The sequence below is a fragment of the Trachemys scripta genome, chromosome 6 (genome assembly GCF_013100865.1).
Source record: "Trachemys scripta elegans isolate TJP31775 chromosome 6, CAS_Tse_1.0, whole genome shotgun sequence".
Classification (NCBI taxonomy): domain Eukaryota; kingdom Metazoa; phylum Chordata; order Testudines; family Emydidae; genus Trachemys; species Trachemys scripta.
The window spans coordinates 8,054,812-8,071,461 of NC_048303.1; the positions used below are offsets into that span (position 1 = coordinate 8,054,812).

Below are 16,650 nucleotides of genomic sequence, written 5' to 3' on the forward strand. Positions count from 1 at the left end.
GGATTTGGGCTAATAGCTACCTGCTATTTAGTAGGAGGTGGAAATTTTAAATCTGGATGAAAAGACAAATTTTGTAGCTTGGATTCATCTGTCATTTATAGAGAGCTAGATTGTGCTTTTAGACACAGCCCTGAGCCAGGGATGGTGTGAATGTTGCAGTGTCATGGGGATTTTTGTGCAAGCAACTGCTCACCTACGTGACAAACGGGGTTGCAATCCAGCTCTTAGTTTGCAGTTCATTTCAATGGACTACAGGTATTAAGTAACACTGGCAAGGAGGCTGGGAGACTTAGTGATATGGAGAGCTTCCCCTCTCAGTTACTGGTATAAATATAGTCCAAACTGGTGGATTCCCACAGTTACTTTAAATGTTGGATGACCAGTGTGAAATCAATGGATGGACTGCAGTTCACTCCTAAAAGACAGGTCTCCTCATGTCATTATTATAGGTGGCACCAACTGTCACTTTTATTTGCTGTTTTGGCAGAGTCGTAGGGCCAGAGAGTGATGCTCTTGCTCATAATGAATTGTTCCTTTACGTTATGCCGTGAGAAGTCCCACTGAAGTTAATGGGGCCACTTCTGGAGTCAAATACTACTCGTGAGTAATTTAGCTCACAGAGGTTTTAATACTCTTTCAAAGCTGGGGAAGAAGACAGGGGAAGGTATTAATAGAGTCGTAAGTACCAATATGGGGATGCTTTCACTAGTGACGCCCATCTTGCACATGTTCCATTCATGCCTCTGTACCTGCCAAGGCCTAAATGTGGGTCACAGTGTGTGACAAAGGGCCTGAATGATGGGGGGAAAGTTTTTCATGTAGGAAAACTTCAAAAGTTGGGGTTTGGTTCCTTCCTTCAGTGTCAGCAATGCTTTCTGTTAATAACCTCAGCCTCACAATTCTTTATTTTTTATGTACATTATTTTCACCAAGAAAAAGTGATGATGGGACATAAGATTTGTGTGGATTGTAGGTAACTTTGGGGCCAAAGGGAGTGATGTCATTAAATGAGAGGTGTGATTCTACAGATAGAGCAGGCTTCAGTGTTACTGGCCTAGCATCATCCATGAAGAACACATTTATGGGGAAACCAAAATTGTGCCTATATTCCATCTTGTCTTATAGCCTCCTCCAGAGATAATGACTTCATAGCCAGATACAGCATGCGAGCTGCCAAAGCTGGGGAAAAGAGTAATGAATTTTCATATATTATGTATGATATATTATATATGTAAAAGACACCATGGATTCATTTGAAAAGTCATATTATTTTATTTTATTATTAACTTCCTTTTATTATACCCCTGGAGGAAGCTGAATTACCCTCCAACTGCAGCATGGACTGACAGTGGAGTAAATTATAGTGGCTATCTTCATGGTACTGTGGGCACTGCAGCACAATAAAATGACCTGTTTCCTTCTTGAAATCTCCTAGACATGATTAGGGGACAAGAAAGAGTAGTCAAATATGGAGAAGTCTTCAGACACAGAGCTGCTGATTTCTAATTCTGTCAGCCAGGTCTGACCGCTAAATACAACTTCTCCTGTGATGGAGGCATAATGACTAATTAGGAAAAGGAGCAGCACCAGTTCTCTTGTTCAGTTATGACATATTATTTTCACTGACTATAACCTCCATAAGCTCTGCTCAATTAGGTGAGATTAAGTATTACAGATCATTGAGAAATCAGGTGATTGTAAATCAGGATGACATTCTCATTATAGAGGGGAAAGATGGCCAAGTGTTTAAGGGACAGAAGTCAGAGTCGGGTGATCTGTGACATTACGCCACGGACTTGCTGTCTGTATAGTGGGCAAGTCACTTAGGGCCAGTTTTTCAAAAGTATTTAGGTGCCTAAAGATTCAGATAGACTCCTAATGGGATTTTCAAAAGTGCCAAACTGATTAGGCACCTGGCTTCCATTGAAATGCCTATCTCATTTTTAGAGGCCTAAATACCTTTGAAAATCTGGCCCTTAAGACCTGATTTTCAGAGATGTAGGAAATCAGGCCACATGCTTGGGCTCGGTTTCTATGTCTGGGTCTCGGTGTAGCTTTCTATGTGGTCACCTATGCATGCAATGACAGTCCTCCATACAAAGTCCAGCATCCGGGCTATTCACAGAGGTGTCCTCTTACTTATTGTCTCACTGTTTCCTTGTGCACCCCAAATCTATTTGATGTACCCTGCTATTGTCTCTCAGCACATACTTAGGACCTGAAAGCGTGCAGGGTATGTTTAGCTACATGCCACAGTGACAAGCTCTGGCAGGGGTAGGCAGCAGGGAAAGGCTCCAGCAGTTAGGAGGCAGCAGGACACTATACTGCTGAAAATAGCAGTTTAGACAAGGAAGGCGCTGCTTGGGCACATAGAGTCATGTAGGGTATATACCATACAGTTCTGGCATATCTGCACTCTACTTGCCTAAGCAGGGCCTCCTTACAACAGGTCATTAAAGAGTTTGATGATGCTGTAACTCAGCATTTGCAACCACTACTGGAAGAATTTCAGATGTGGGGGTATGCCCAGTGTCCTCCATTCAAGTTCTGTGTTCATTTGCTCCAGGTTGGGGGGAGGGATAGCTCAGTGGTTTGAGCATTAGCCTGTTAATTCTATGGTTGTGAGCTCAATCCTTGAGAGGGCCACTTAGGGAACTGGGGGAAAATTGGTACTTGGTCCTGCTAGTAAAGGCAGGGGGCTGGACTCCATGACCCTGTGAGTTCTACAAGATAGGTATATCTCCATTTATTATTATATTTAGGGTATTTAGTTTTCAAGGAAACATTGTTTTATTATTATTATTGGTAAAACTTGGCCTTTCAGCAAAGTGGATTTTTTCAGGGAAATATTTCTTTTTTCATTGAAAATTTTCAGATTTGCCAAAAAAAGTTGTGGGTGGTTTTTTGTTTTTTAATAAAATCCCATAAGATTTCAAAGAAAAATGATAATGAAAATGAAAATCTAACAGGGATATATATCCTTTCAATGATCTCTCTAATCATATGAACAGGACCTACAAGGAAGGGGACAGGTTTCTATCAACAGATGTTTTAAAAGATCGGGAAATAACAGACACAATTTTCATTACTTCATTTCATGGAAATCATGATCTTTATTTTTAACACAATGTCTGCATGCTTTACCTGTAAAATTTATAAATAAAATGCATTTCAAAAAGAGGAAATTGAAAAAAAAAATCAGTCAAGGCAATGAGACTCTTCTATTTCATGGCTGCTTTATGAAAATATAAGACCGGTCCAAATGATTGGTAAAAGGATTCCTTTAGACGGCCAAGGTTTGTGAATAAACAGTATCTGATTGCATGAAGTTCTGTAGTTTATCGAGGGCTGGATTGTGCACGACACGTGCTGCTCCTTACGAAGGCTCGTATAGTACTGCACTGCCTCCGTGAGAGCTCTAGGCAGCTTTGTGTTTCCCTAGCTTCTTGCTGTGCAGGGATATATGACTGCTGCACTACCCCTTAATAGGGAGTGCAATGTACACTCCACTGTGACCAACCATCTCTGCAAACTGGTGGGAAGGGGAAACCAGAGCCTTGGCCCTGCCCCTTTGTGATGGCTAGCCGTGCCTGACTTTTGAATCCTGACCCTACCCTTCCACCAAAAGGAAGGACTACAACTGTGCCAAGGCTGTCCATCATGGTGCAAAGAAGGGAGGCATTTGTGTTCCCCCTGGCTTTGTGCCCATGCACATACACACTGATGCTGAGCACAACCTAGCATTTAACCTGCAAATGTATGTAAAGTTAAGGACTAGTAGCTAAGGGTTTTAGGATTTGATCTTCATAGAGGCAAAACTCCCATTGAAGCCAATGTCACCCTTTCATCCCTGTGCTGGTGCAGAGCCCCATGTAAGGACACAAAGAAGGCAACATGTACATCCATTTTTCTGGAGCACATGAGGACTGATTAGGCATTGGGTGCAGGGTCTACCCATCCCATCTGGAAACTAACCAGGGCACAAGAATACCTTGGCCATATAATTGACTGACAGCAAACACTGATTTGGTCAACTTAATGTACTCTCTCTACATACATACACATCATAAATAATTTGAAAACATAATGCGTCTACTTTAAGATGATGTATGATGTGGAGCTACCAAATGGTGCTATTAACATAAAAACAGGGATAAACAAGCGACACCATCAACACATTAAAATAACTACTTTGAAATATTTGTCTTTGCTTCTGTTAGTTTACTGAGTCTATGTCATTTCAAGCGATAAGATTGGATGTTTTTTGTGACCTGAAAGCATCATAACAATCTAAAGTGTTAAATAAAATCTAATAATAAACGTGTACAGGTATTATTGCAATGTAATAGTGCTGATGACGTTTCTAGTCAGCATCATTATCATCATCTTGTTCATCATTATGATCTTTGTTAAGAGTCTGTGGGTTACCACAGTCTTCATTGTTTCGGCATGTACAGAGTTCAGTGGAGGGAAGATTTTTCTGACTACAGACAGTGGATTGTGTAGCAACCCTTATTGCTATAGGCACAAATAAGGTCCTGTAGAAGCTGAGATGCCACTGGGCCCTTGACAAATACAGGAAGTAGTTCATCATCCACATTTTTCCATCTATGTTGAAGTGATGATCCAATATCTGGTTTACCTATGCATGAAGACAGCTAAATCTTTGATTGCCAAGATGCTTTTTTGAAATGCTCTTCAAAATGGTCCTCATATGGTGGGCGTTTCGCTAGTGACTTGTCTATTTGGATGGCTAGATTGAGGTGCAAGCATTTCAGGTTTCTGTGGGACTCCTTTTCTTTCTTGCTCTGCTCATACAGCACTGCTACCAACATCCTTGTAAAAATTGCAGCTTGTTATTCCCTCTCTCCTAATTTGGCAAGATCTCTGAAGCAGTTAGCTCTCTGTATTATGAAAACATTAAATACAGATTTTTTTCCCAAATACCAAATAGGGATGATACAGAGTCACATCCTGTTAATGTGTGAATAGCAGGAAGTCTGGTGCAGAAGTCAGGAGTGAGCGTCTCAGAAATTGCACATACAAGTATGAAGCAACACTTGCCAGTTGTGTTGGTAATTGTGCCCGTTTCAACCCCCATGTTACCTATGTGCTCCATTTTTGGAAAGTATTGAACAGCAAGGACCAAAACATCTGTATCAGGTGACCTAATTACTATGGTTCCTTTGACACCAAGAGACCCAAAAGCCATATTGGCACATGCAGCATTCAGCAGTAGCCTAGTGCCAAGTACTGTAGAAATCTTGGGTTTCTTCACCACCTTCATTGGTGATGGACTTTTGTACTTCACCACTGGAAAAGCCTCTGCAAGAGGGACTGTTTGTGTTGGCTGTACTCCTACATTCTCAGGTGCATTCTGAACCATATATTCACAGAGCAATTTTACAAGTGACTGCTTGTTGAATGCAATGTTTAGAAAATTGGTATTTCTTCTATCTAACCTTAGATCTTGTCCAGCATTATCTTTCTGTAGTTTTCACAGAGTTACTGTTGCCATATCTATCAAAGATTTTTATTACAAAATTAGCTTTGTTAAATACTTTTAGGACTTGCCTCAAGTACTTAGCAACTATTTCCTCAAATGTGTGAACTTGTCTTCAGACATCATTTCTAGGACAGCTGTGTTGCATCTCTGATTGTACGCTGTGGTTTCTTTGTTGCATGACCTTAGTTCATGGATTCTTTCAGCTTGAGCATCCTAATTCAGCTTCATCCGTTCTCATTATTCCATAAACATGGAAGAGGGACATAGGGATGGGTCCTACTGGGTGACATAGAATGATTAGCATTGCAACATCATCACTGCATCTTGCTAAGAACAAGTCTTCGCAGAAAACAGTTTCTTGCCTCGTAGCCGCTGTGATTGTCTCTCCCTTGCCAGACTTAAATTTGTCTTGTCTTGTCAAAAAATGTTTTGATGCCAGTTTTCTTGACAGAATGCACCAGAATCAAATGCATCTCTCACAGATCTCTCCATCTGTTCTTCATCAACATCAGCTATTTTCAATAGACTCTTGTACATCTGATGTTATGTGCAGTCCAGTAGACATGTTAATAAACATCTTTGGGTATAATTCAGGGTAAAATGGGTTTGCTGTATTGTTGATGACATGGCTGGTAAGAGCTGTAACATGCTTTTAATCCCCCTTCAGTGCTGAGGTAAAGACTTGTTTGTGGACTTTGTCTCCATTAGTTCTTGTTAGGCCACTTCTTAATCTCATAGCTTTTGCATATTCACTTAGGACATCTCTTGTTAGGGTCCATCTGAAAAGGGCTGGCTTCCTTCTTATCAGGCCTAAAATCCCCCTGTTGCCATCTGAGTCTTTGATGACAGTTTTCTCTGTTTCCATATCACTCCAAATTCCATTGAAAGAACCAGGACTCTGACACACAGCAAATTCCCCAGGTCCAAAGACATTGTGTACTTCTTCATGGAGATTTAAACCATAAGGAATGTAGATTGGTGGGCCTGTTTGCACTAAAGATGTATGGAAGCATGCCATACTATCTATGTAGGTGATGTTTCCATTCACCCTCTTGCTCTGCATGGACATTTAGAAGTAGGATCTACATAACCTGGAGAAAATGAACACAGAACTTGAATGGAGGAGACTGGGCATACCCCCATGTCTGAAATTCCTCCAGTAGTGTTTGCAAATGCTGAGTTACAGCATCATCAAACTCTTTAATAACCTGTTATAAGGACTTAATGTCTTCAGACTCAAACACCTCTTGAGTCTGTCAACATTTGCCAGACAATTGCTGGAACTATTTGAGTGCCTGCTCCCTGCTGACACTGCTTAACAAATGAATAAAGTTTCAGAGCACTCATGGCCTCAAATGCTAGAGTCAAGACATGTAGCGCATGGCTCAATTGCTCACCAGCAAGCATTTTCTCTGCAGTACAAGTTGCATATACATCAGAATCAACAAGAGGTCTAGCAATCCTGTGTCTCCACAAAATTTCCCAAAACCACCCAGGCAAATTACATTGGCCCCAAATTCATTTGTGAGAGTCTATTACATTTTCTGAGCAACAGCATACAGCTGCTGATCCATGCTCTGAACAACATGCTGCTATCCTAAAGCTCCCGACATTTCCTTATGTTTCAGCATTGTAGGATAGACTGGCCATGTCAGTTGGTTTGGCATCCACAATAGGTGCAGATGCCACTGCTGTGTATGTGTTCTTTATTGCAAGATTGTGGTTGGAACCAGTCCAAAATGGAATCATCTGAGTGTGAACAGTATCAGTGTCCTTTCCCATTGGCAGGATATCACAAGCTAATAGTCTCAAAAGATACCAGGAGAAATCTTGGAAAGCATTGATATGTAGTTGACAAGAGTTTATTTTCTCAAGTACTTTTTCATGGCGAGTCAGTTCTGGACGAGTTCTAAATTTTTCAAATGCTGCACACTGCATGCTCTGATTGCCCAGGGAAAGTGACTTTTCTTTCCCAAACGTCCGTGATATTTCTTGTGATCCTGGACTATCTGCAGAGTGTTCTTGAAAACCCACTCTAGCCTTTCCATCAATGATCTCTGTGTTGAGGTATATATTATGTTCTCCTTCATGGATGAGATTTCCACCCGCATGAAATGGAACAATTCCAATTGGAATGAACATGCCTCCGTGAAGTCTTCCGACTTCAGTTTTTGTAGTGCTAGTGATGAACTGCCTCAGTTCAACATAACTGAGGCAGAATCCATGAAGGTGTAGTATGTCACTTAAATTGTAAAATCCAAACTCACGGTGTAACTGTGCAGCAAGGCTGATGTGCAAAAGTATGATAATTTTGGAACCGTTAAATACTATGCTCTCCAAAATTGACAGTTACCTTCTTTGAATGTCTTCTGAGGATGATATTCATTGCTGTCTCTTTATCTGTTAACCAAAGGACAAATTCCTGCACCAACTGGGGCACAAAAGAAGCAGACCTCTGTTAACTGCAATCACCTGGTTTTGGATAACATTCAGAGGTTTTATTTTAGTTAATTTCAGACAGAAGGATTGAAGTGGCATTATACAAAACCACTTGTGCATTGGAAAGCTGTTCACCAGGGTTACTTGCCAGAAGAACATCCACAAGACATTTGGATGACTTAAGTTCCTGCTTCAGATTACTAGCATCCTGGATAGCATCAGCTAATGTTATTGTGCTGCATAGAACAATGGTAGATTTGCCTAGTCCATGCTGTTCATGGAATGAAATTGCAGAACCGTGGTGTTTTTCTAATCTTGGCTGTAATTTGCTTCTGGAGTAGCTTGCACTTTCTACATCTGAGGGAAATAGGGCTTTATAACTTTGTAGCAGCTTAAACAGCCTTCTTGTTATACATAAGATCATTATCTCTAGTCTCAGCTTCAAACAGCTGATACAATGTTATGTCATAAGGTGACTGTATTGTTGCAGTGTAACTAGGTGGTTTTGCTTTAAGGTTTGTTTTACTGAAGTAGGAAGAGTGGCATGTTGAGTGATAAACTCCATGCTTAGCAATCAAGTCTTCCACAGATATTCTGCACAACATGTCATCATCTTCTCTGAAGTGCTGCCTTTGCTAGATTAGCTGCCCTCTCAAATGTTTCCATTTTATGAAGTTTCTTATCTTTCTTGTGTGTTTTTCTCAAGCAAACAACACAACTGGGCAAAGCAGTGGAGGCTGTACAAGTTCTGGTGGCTATGGAAGCAGGGGAACATAATGCTCTCTGATCAGATTCAGAGTCTGTTTTCTTTCCTGGGTTCAGTACAACTCTGACATGTGCCAAATTTAACTTGCTGGTGTATTTCTGAAAGCAACCCCTGTGATAGAGTATTGGTGGCACATCATCTAAAAGAAGGAATGAATCCAGTAGCTGCCAAAACCATTCCTCTCTCCTGCCTTCTGCTGCCAGCATCACCGAATTCTGTCCAGCACTGGCGGCTTTTGACAGTTTTGCATTCTTTTGATTTTTCTTGGCAAATAACACATTTGAAAAAGTTTGTGGAGTCTTTTTTTTAAGGGGCTTGTATCCTCCAAGTCTTCACATACTGTAACTTCCCTGTAGAGGTAAAATTCCCAAAGTATATTCTTAGCATTACCACCCCCACTAACATAATTTTTCATTTTGTACAAACATACAGATTTGTGCTACGTTATATATAAACTAGATCTATATGTTAATATCAAAATTGCCATTTTTGCTGATTGAGAACTTTGATTGAAACCCAGTATGAAGCAGTGTATTGTTGTCTCTAATACTAATACCAGCCTGTGCATAAGTGTCACTGAATTAAAAAGCTAGTTTCTAGAATATTTCAAAGGCTAGTACTGCACACATAGACAAATACAAATTAAAACCTTCTACCGAGCAGACTAGATGCTACTTGGTATGTACAAAAGCTTACAAAGGGAGAAGCATTATATTAAGAATTCACATACATTTCTATCTACCCTCTAGGTGGGACAAATTATGGGCATGCAATCTACTGCTACTGGTGCATAACCTTCTGTGGGAGATTGATCAGGTCGCAAATTTCAACTGAAAATATTGACAACAATTATAATCACTTATGAGAGACTTTGACAATTAAGAATCTGTGATGTGAAAACATTTCATGTTAGTTTATTGCAAAATGCTGATATTCGGCATTTTTGCCACATGCTGAACAACTTAATCATTCTAAAAAAAAAATACTGGTCCATGGAAAACCAATAAAAACATTTTAATAGATTGTTGTTTGGTAGCTTTGAGCAATGAACCCCACATTAAGGTGTTGAAATTAACATAAACAGTAAAAACTGTAGTTATAGTCAGGTTGCAATGTTTCAGGAACTATGCACAACAGGACACTTTTTTCATTTGAGGTACCATTATTTCACCACGCCTACCAGCTTACAGCACCATGTGAAAGCACCACATGATAATTCATCCAAACATACATAAAATAAGCTTTCAAATGATATATGATTTGGGAGTGTGTATAGTGGGTACATTAATGGCCCTTTTTGGAGAATTGCTCCATACCTAAAATACTCTTTCCTACCCTTGATGACCTTGAATACCCCTTGCAGGGGGATCATGCAGGGAAAAGTACACTGTTCACGCCACTGCCTCTGTACCTTACACAAGAGGGCCTACTGTGCCAAGAGTGAAGGGAAGGGTAACTGACTTCTATGTGGCTCCTTCTGCATTGGCTATGTTGGGATAAAGGGGCCACCAGGCAACCACAGATTGGGCCTCATAGAAGTTATTCCTGCATAAGGACTGAATGAAAGCAGAGAAAGGACTCCAGAACTGGGCCCTGAAGATGCTGTGTAAATGCTGCCTTAGGAATTGCTACAGATGACTGTGATCAGCTCCCTAAAGGTGGCCCACTGGAAAGTGCCATCAAGTTGTGCTTTCTCTTTTCTTCTTCAAAGATCCTTTCAGCATCTGCCACAGACTGTCCTTCCTCTTCATTTTCTTCTCTGTCAGGGGCAGCGAGGACTCTTTTCTGCGGATTTCCCGCACCAATCCATGAAAGACATCATCAATGTAGAAGCGCAGGGCAGCTGAGGTCTCAAAGAAGGAGCACGAATACTCTCTTGCCAAGCTCATGCCTTCTTCAGTTGAGACCTACGGGGGAAAAAAAAAAAAAAGGCCATTGACAACAACAGGTTAATAAAGTTTGAGGCCAGAAGGGAGCCTTAGATCATCTAGTATGACCTGTGTATCACAGGAGTGTGACACCCTGGCACCCCTTATTCACTACTGTCATATTATTAGGATGTGTTTTGTGCAAAGTATGCCTTGTGAGGAATCGTTCTAAGAGTCTTGATCTGCTAGACATTAATATCTTGTTGGATTGCATGTGTTATCGTTGTATGTGAATTTATTAAGTTTGGCTAGTTTGTGTTACTGAAACATGTTGTGAGGTTGAAAACACCCAAAAGCCGCCTTTCAGATACAACAGTAACAAGGCCAAACAATGTTAATCGCTTATTGAGGAAATGCACACAAGCACAAGAATTGCCCCAGGAAGTGTGTACAATAAAACCTCTCAGAGAGAGCACTACACAATGGGGACTGTTTGACCCAGGTCACAGCAAAAGAGCTTTCCAGCAAGTGGGAAGAAGATATAAAAGGGGGAAATGACATCATGATGGCACATCACTCTCCCTACAACAACACACCTGAAAACACCTGAGGAACAAAGACTGAACTGGGTGAAGTGATGGTCCCGGGCTAAAGGGATTTCTAGCCTTTGTATGGAAACCTGGGAAACCCAAGCTGCAAAGCAAAGGCAGCTTGTGCCTTAAGAATCTGCCAGCCTGTTTATCACTCAGGGTGAGAAGTTGCTAATTCATATCCTAGCCTAATATATTAATCTCAGTTTGAGGTTTTGTTTATTTACTAGGTAATCTGCTTTGATCTGTTTGCTATCACTTATAATCATTTAAAATATATTTTTTGTAATTAATAATTTTATTTTATGTTTTAATCCAAACCAGTGTGTGTTTGACTAAGGTTCTGGGAAAAGTTTCAGTTTGGTTACCACAACTGTGCATGGTCCTCTTTACATTGAGGGAGAGGTGGACTGGGTATTAAACCCATCTACTGGCCAGCATTAACCAGGGCAGGACAGTATTGCTCTGGGGTCCTAGGCTGGGAGGCTGCTGGTTAGAGAGCCTGCATGTAACTGCAGCTGGGTGTGTCCCTACCTGTGTAAATGCTGATGAATGTGCAAGCTTGAAGGGCTTTGCAGCGTGTCACAGCAACACAGTGTGAGCAGGAGCCCTGAATGGTGGGTCACAGGGCTCAGTGGTACCCCAGTTCCAGGTGGAACCCATCACAAGGAGATCCACCCTGAGATGGATATAAACCACCAATCTTTTGGTTAATAGCCAAACATACTAACAGATTGTGCCACAGAGACTAAGATGTGTCAGAGACTGTCCACAAGCTGTCTGAATATAAGTATTTTATATGTCTCTGGCCTCCATCACCACAGTATCTAAGCAACTTGCAACACCCCGGAAAGGCAGGGAAATACTTTTATCCTCATTTCACATGGGAAATGGAGGCACAGAGAGATTAAAGAACGTACCCAAGATCACCCAGGAAATCTGCAGAAGGGCAGGGATGTGGACCTAAGCCCCAGACCAGCATGCAAACCTGTGTTGAGTACTAAGCTAGAAGGGTAAACCTTCAGAACTGAATTCAAATTCAAGGCCAGGAGTCCCCGTTTTTATATGTATTTGTATTTAGAGATAAGGACGTATTCAAATAAGTTTAAAACCATGATACTAAGATGAGGGCTGTGTAAGACCCCTATCCATATCCAACTAGATCCTAGGTTGTGAGAAATACCAATTTCCTTTGAGTACCTCAGGGCTAAGCCATTTTTTCTTCAGTCCAGCCACATTGAACCAGTGTTCCAGTTACATTTATTAGAGATATAACCTAGGCTTCAGGGAATAAGCAAACCACTTACTGGCTAGCGTTAGAAGGAAAGTTTCTTTATGAATAGGTTATTTCATCATTTTCCTATCTTGGGCTTTTTGCACCTTCCTCTGAAACATTTGGTGCGGCTCACTGTCAGAAACAGGACTCTGGACTAGATGGACCATTGGACTGATTCAGCCTGGAAACTAGTGTGTAGCTATCACATCCATGCATATACTTTTTTTGGACAGTTGCAAACTTTCATATTCATCCATAGAGTTTAAGGCCAGAAAGGGCCAACAGATCACCTAATCAGACCCCTGACATAAAACAGGACATAACATTTTACCCAGATACCCCTGTATTCAGCCTAGTAATTTGAAACATTAGCAGGATTATACATTGCTTTAATCTTAAAGTGATTACAAATATTGTAAAGGTAGGTAAGTAGGTTGTATGCTACCCTAAATGATACTCAATGACACCAAGAAAGAGTGTTATCACTTTAAGATTGCTATAATTGCCCACCTTCTGCAAAAGGAGATGGGAGCAATATGCTCCTTGCTTTTCTCAGGGCAGCTGTGTAAGCAAAATGCCTGATTCCATATGTCTAATAGGCACCAGTGAGAAATTGATTGTGTGAATAGAAGACTCTTATGGCCTATTTTGTACTTTTTAATCATTCTCTCATTGTGCCTTGTTCTTCTGGAGGAGGAATTCACTTTTTGAAAGGCGCTGCAATTCTGAGCAAACCCATAAACAAAGCTGTAATTTTATTGAAGTTTTTATCTATTACATAAAATAATAATCTTTAAAACCCCTAAAACAATGATGTGAAAAGAATGTTAAGGTTTCAAAGTCAAGCATTCAACCTTGGAAAATGCCTAGTCCATTCCCCTCCACTCTTCTGTCCCTGCCCTCATCCCCTTCATAGTCTTTCTGTGCCCTCCTCCTAGCTTCCCTCATACTTCCTCCTGGATGGGGTCCATTGAGAGCACAGGAGAGATTGGGGATTGGTCCTGCTTTGAGCAGGGGGTTGGACTAGATGACCTCCTGAGGTCCCTTCCAACCCTGGTAGTCTATGATTCTATGAGAGAGAGTCTCTCTTCTCTCAGTTCTGCTGCCTGACACAACAGAAGCTCCCACCAGACAAAAGGAACAATGGCAGGAAAAGACCTCCTTAGCCAGAGAATGGAGCATGCTTAGTAATCTCTGTGGGGGTGGTGCATGCTCGTTATAGTTAGCATGGAGCTCAGTAGGGGTGGCATATACTCAGTACAGACAGATTGTTTGGAGAATTTTGCTGGAGGTCTCTAATAAACTCAGTGCAGCTAGTTTCACTGGTTTATAACTTGCACAAATTTGATTGGATTTTCAGAGAGATAGCAAAAGACAGCTCTTTGACTCCAGTATGACCCCCCTACCAAATTTCATGTCCCTGCATCAAAGCATGGAGGTGCTAAAGCTTCACAACAAATGGTTAAAAATTTTCAAAATTGGCAACATGTGGCATTTCCCCCTTGTCTCATACTCGGACACTGCTGAACTGTTTTTATTGAAACTTCCCAAGTCTGAGGCAGACTCCCAACCTGGTAAACTTCAGCCCAGTTGGCAAAGTTAGAAGTCACTGAAAACAGGGTCTTCAAATGGAAAGTCTGAGCATAACTCTAGAATATCTATATAGTAAATCAATTTATAATTATCTGATTGCAAATGAAATTTTAAACTCCCAGCAATGTGCAGAGGAAAAAGTGCAAGATTTATATTTTTCCAAATAATAAATCAGTCATGGGATTGGATGGTTCCAAAGATTAGTAATGGGGTATAAAGCACTGAATAAAGGCACTGGGGCTCTACATAACTGCAACGGTCAGCCCCGTGTGCCTCTAATTTCAGGGTAGTGACTCCATTGTGAGATCAAATCCAGCCCAGGTCAGTACTAACCAAAGGTTTGTTAACATCTCACGGATGCCTGGAGGCCCATATCATGGGAGTAGGGGAATCCTAGAATGTAGAACTGGAATTTACTGGAGGCAGCCCTGATCCCTTGGAAACGGAGAAAATTGCAGAATATGTTCCTTGGGAGATGGCGCTTGTAACTCCTCTAGGGAGGGTACACTGTTTGGTTGATGAACTTGTTATGATTTGCCAGAGAAAAGTCCTGATCATACTGGAGAAAGTATGGGTGGAGGCTTGTGCCGGAGCTGATGAAATTTACACATTTATAGATTCCAAAGCCAGAAGGGACAACTGTGATCATCTAGTCGACCTTTCCCAAACTAATTCCTAGCGTATATAAAAAACATCCAATCTTAGTTTAAAAAATGGTCAGTAATGGAGAATTCACCACAATTCTTGCTTAATTGTTCCAACGGTTAATCACTCTCACTGTTAAAAATGTACACCTTGTTTCCAGTCTGATTTTGTCTAGCTTCAACTTCCAGCCATTGGCTCTTGATAATCTGAAAAATTCATTTTTCTCTGCTAGATTGGAGAGTCCATTATTAAATATTTGTTCCCCATGTAGGTACTTCTAGACTGTAATCAAGTTGCCCCTTATCTTTCTGTTTGTAAAGCTAAATAGATTGAGCTCTTTCAGTCTATCACTGTAAGGCGAGTTTTTTTAATCCTTTACTCATTCTCGTGGCTTTTCTCTGAATCCTCTCCAATTTATCAACATCCGTCTTGAATTGTGGCCACTAGAACTGGACACTCCAGCAGCAGTCACACCAGTTCCAAATACAGAAGTAAAATAACCTCTCTACTCCTACTTGAGATTCTCCTGTTTATGCACCCCAGGATTGCATTAGCCCTTTTGGCCACACCATCGCACTGGGCGCTCGTGTTTAGTTCGTTATCCACCATGATTCTTAAATCTTTTTCAGAGTTACTGCTTCCCAGGATAGAGTCCCCCATCATGTAAGTATGGCCTACTTTCTTTGTTCCTAGCTGTATACATTTACAGTTAGTCGTACTAAAACACATATTGTTTTGCTTGAGCCCTGCTTACCAAGAAATCTAGATCATTCTGTATTAGTGACCTGTCCTCCTCTTCATTATTTACTAGTCTCCCAACTTTTGTGTTATCTGCAAACTTTGTCAGCAATGACTTTATATTTTCTTCCAGATTATTGATAAAAATGTTAACTAGCATAGGACTCAGAACAGATCTCGGTGGGATCCCATTAGAAACACACCTGCCTGATGATGAGTACCCATGTGCAATTACATGTTGAAACCTATCAGTTAAACAGCTTGTCATCCATTCAGGTGTGCTATCTTAATTGTATATCATTCTAGGTTTTTTTAAATCAAAATGTCATGAAGTACCAAGTCAAATGCCTGACAGAAATCTTAAAGACATGTCTACACTGCAATTAGAAATCCGTGTCGGGCCCATGCCAGCTTACTCAGTCTCATGGGGCTCAAGCTAAGGATATGTGTAATTGGGTGTAGACATTCGGGCTCAGGCTGGGACCGTTCCACCTTTCAGGATCCAAGAACCTGGGCTCCACTCCTAGCCCAAATGTCTACACTGCAATTAAACAGCCTCTTAGCCCAAGCCCTGTGAGCCCAAGTTAGCTGGCATGGGCCAGCCATGGGTTTATACTTGCAGTGTAGACGTACCCCAATTATATTACCTCCACTATTCCCTTTATCAACCAAACTTGTGATCTCATAAACAAAAATCAAGTTAGTTTGACAGATCTATTTTCCATAAATCCACGCTGATTGGCATTAATTATATTATCCTCCTTTAATTCTTTATTCATCAAATCCCAAATCAGCCACTCTGTTATCTTGCTGACAGGCCTATAATTACCTGGGTTATCCTGTTCACTCTTTTTCAATAATGGCACACTGGAGCCTGGAGGACTATGTGTGGGACAATGGACAGAAGGAGGGAGTTACGGTGAAGGGCTGTTGAAGGCTCCATGGGCCTGATCCAAATTCCATTTGGGTGAAGTGTGTACGAGTGTTTCTACTGATTTAAACCGGGATTGAATCAGGCCCTATGGAAGCAGCTATCGAGCTGGACGGGACAGCGAGCTTGGACAGCTGAAAAGCAGGACTCAACTGAAGAGCGAGTTGGAGGGGTAAGCTGTAGAGGTTGGGGTCAGGGAGCTGAGCTGGCCACTGACTCACCAGTCACATTAGCAAAGAATGTGGCCCATTTGGGGTGTATGGGTACGTAGCTGCTGGTGGGCTCTATGTAGAGGTGC

General features: G+C 41.2%; 1 protein-coding gene across 1 annotated transcript in view; it reads right to left on the reverse strand.

The window, feature by feature from the left end:
* Window positions 1-3,812: 3,812 nt before the first annotated feature.
* RIT2 (Ras like without CAAX 2) overlaps window positions 3,813-16,650 on the reverse strand; it is a 264,634-nt gene continuing 251,796 nt past the window's right edge. The window contains exon 5 of the mRNA XM_034774843.1: window positions 3,813-10,618. Within this exon, the coding sequence (XP_034630734.1) occupies window positions 10,391-10,618 (228 nt within the window). The 3' untranslated portion in view covers window positions 3,813-10,390. The remainder of the gene's footprint in view (window positions 10,619-16,650) is intronic.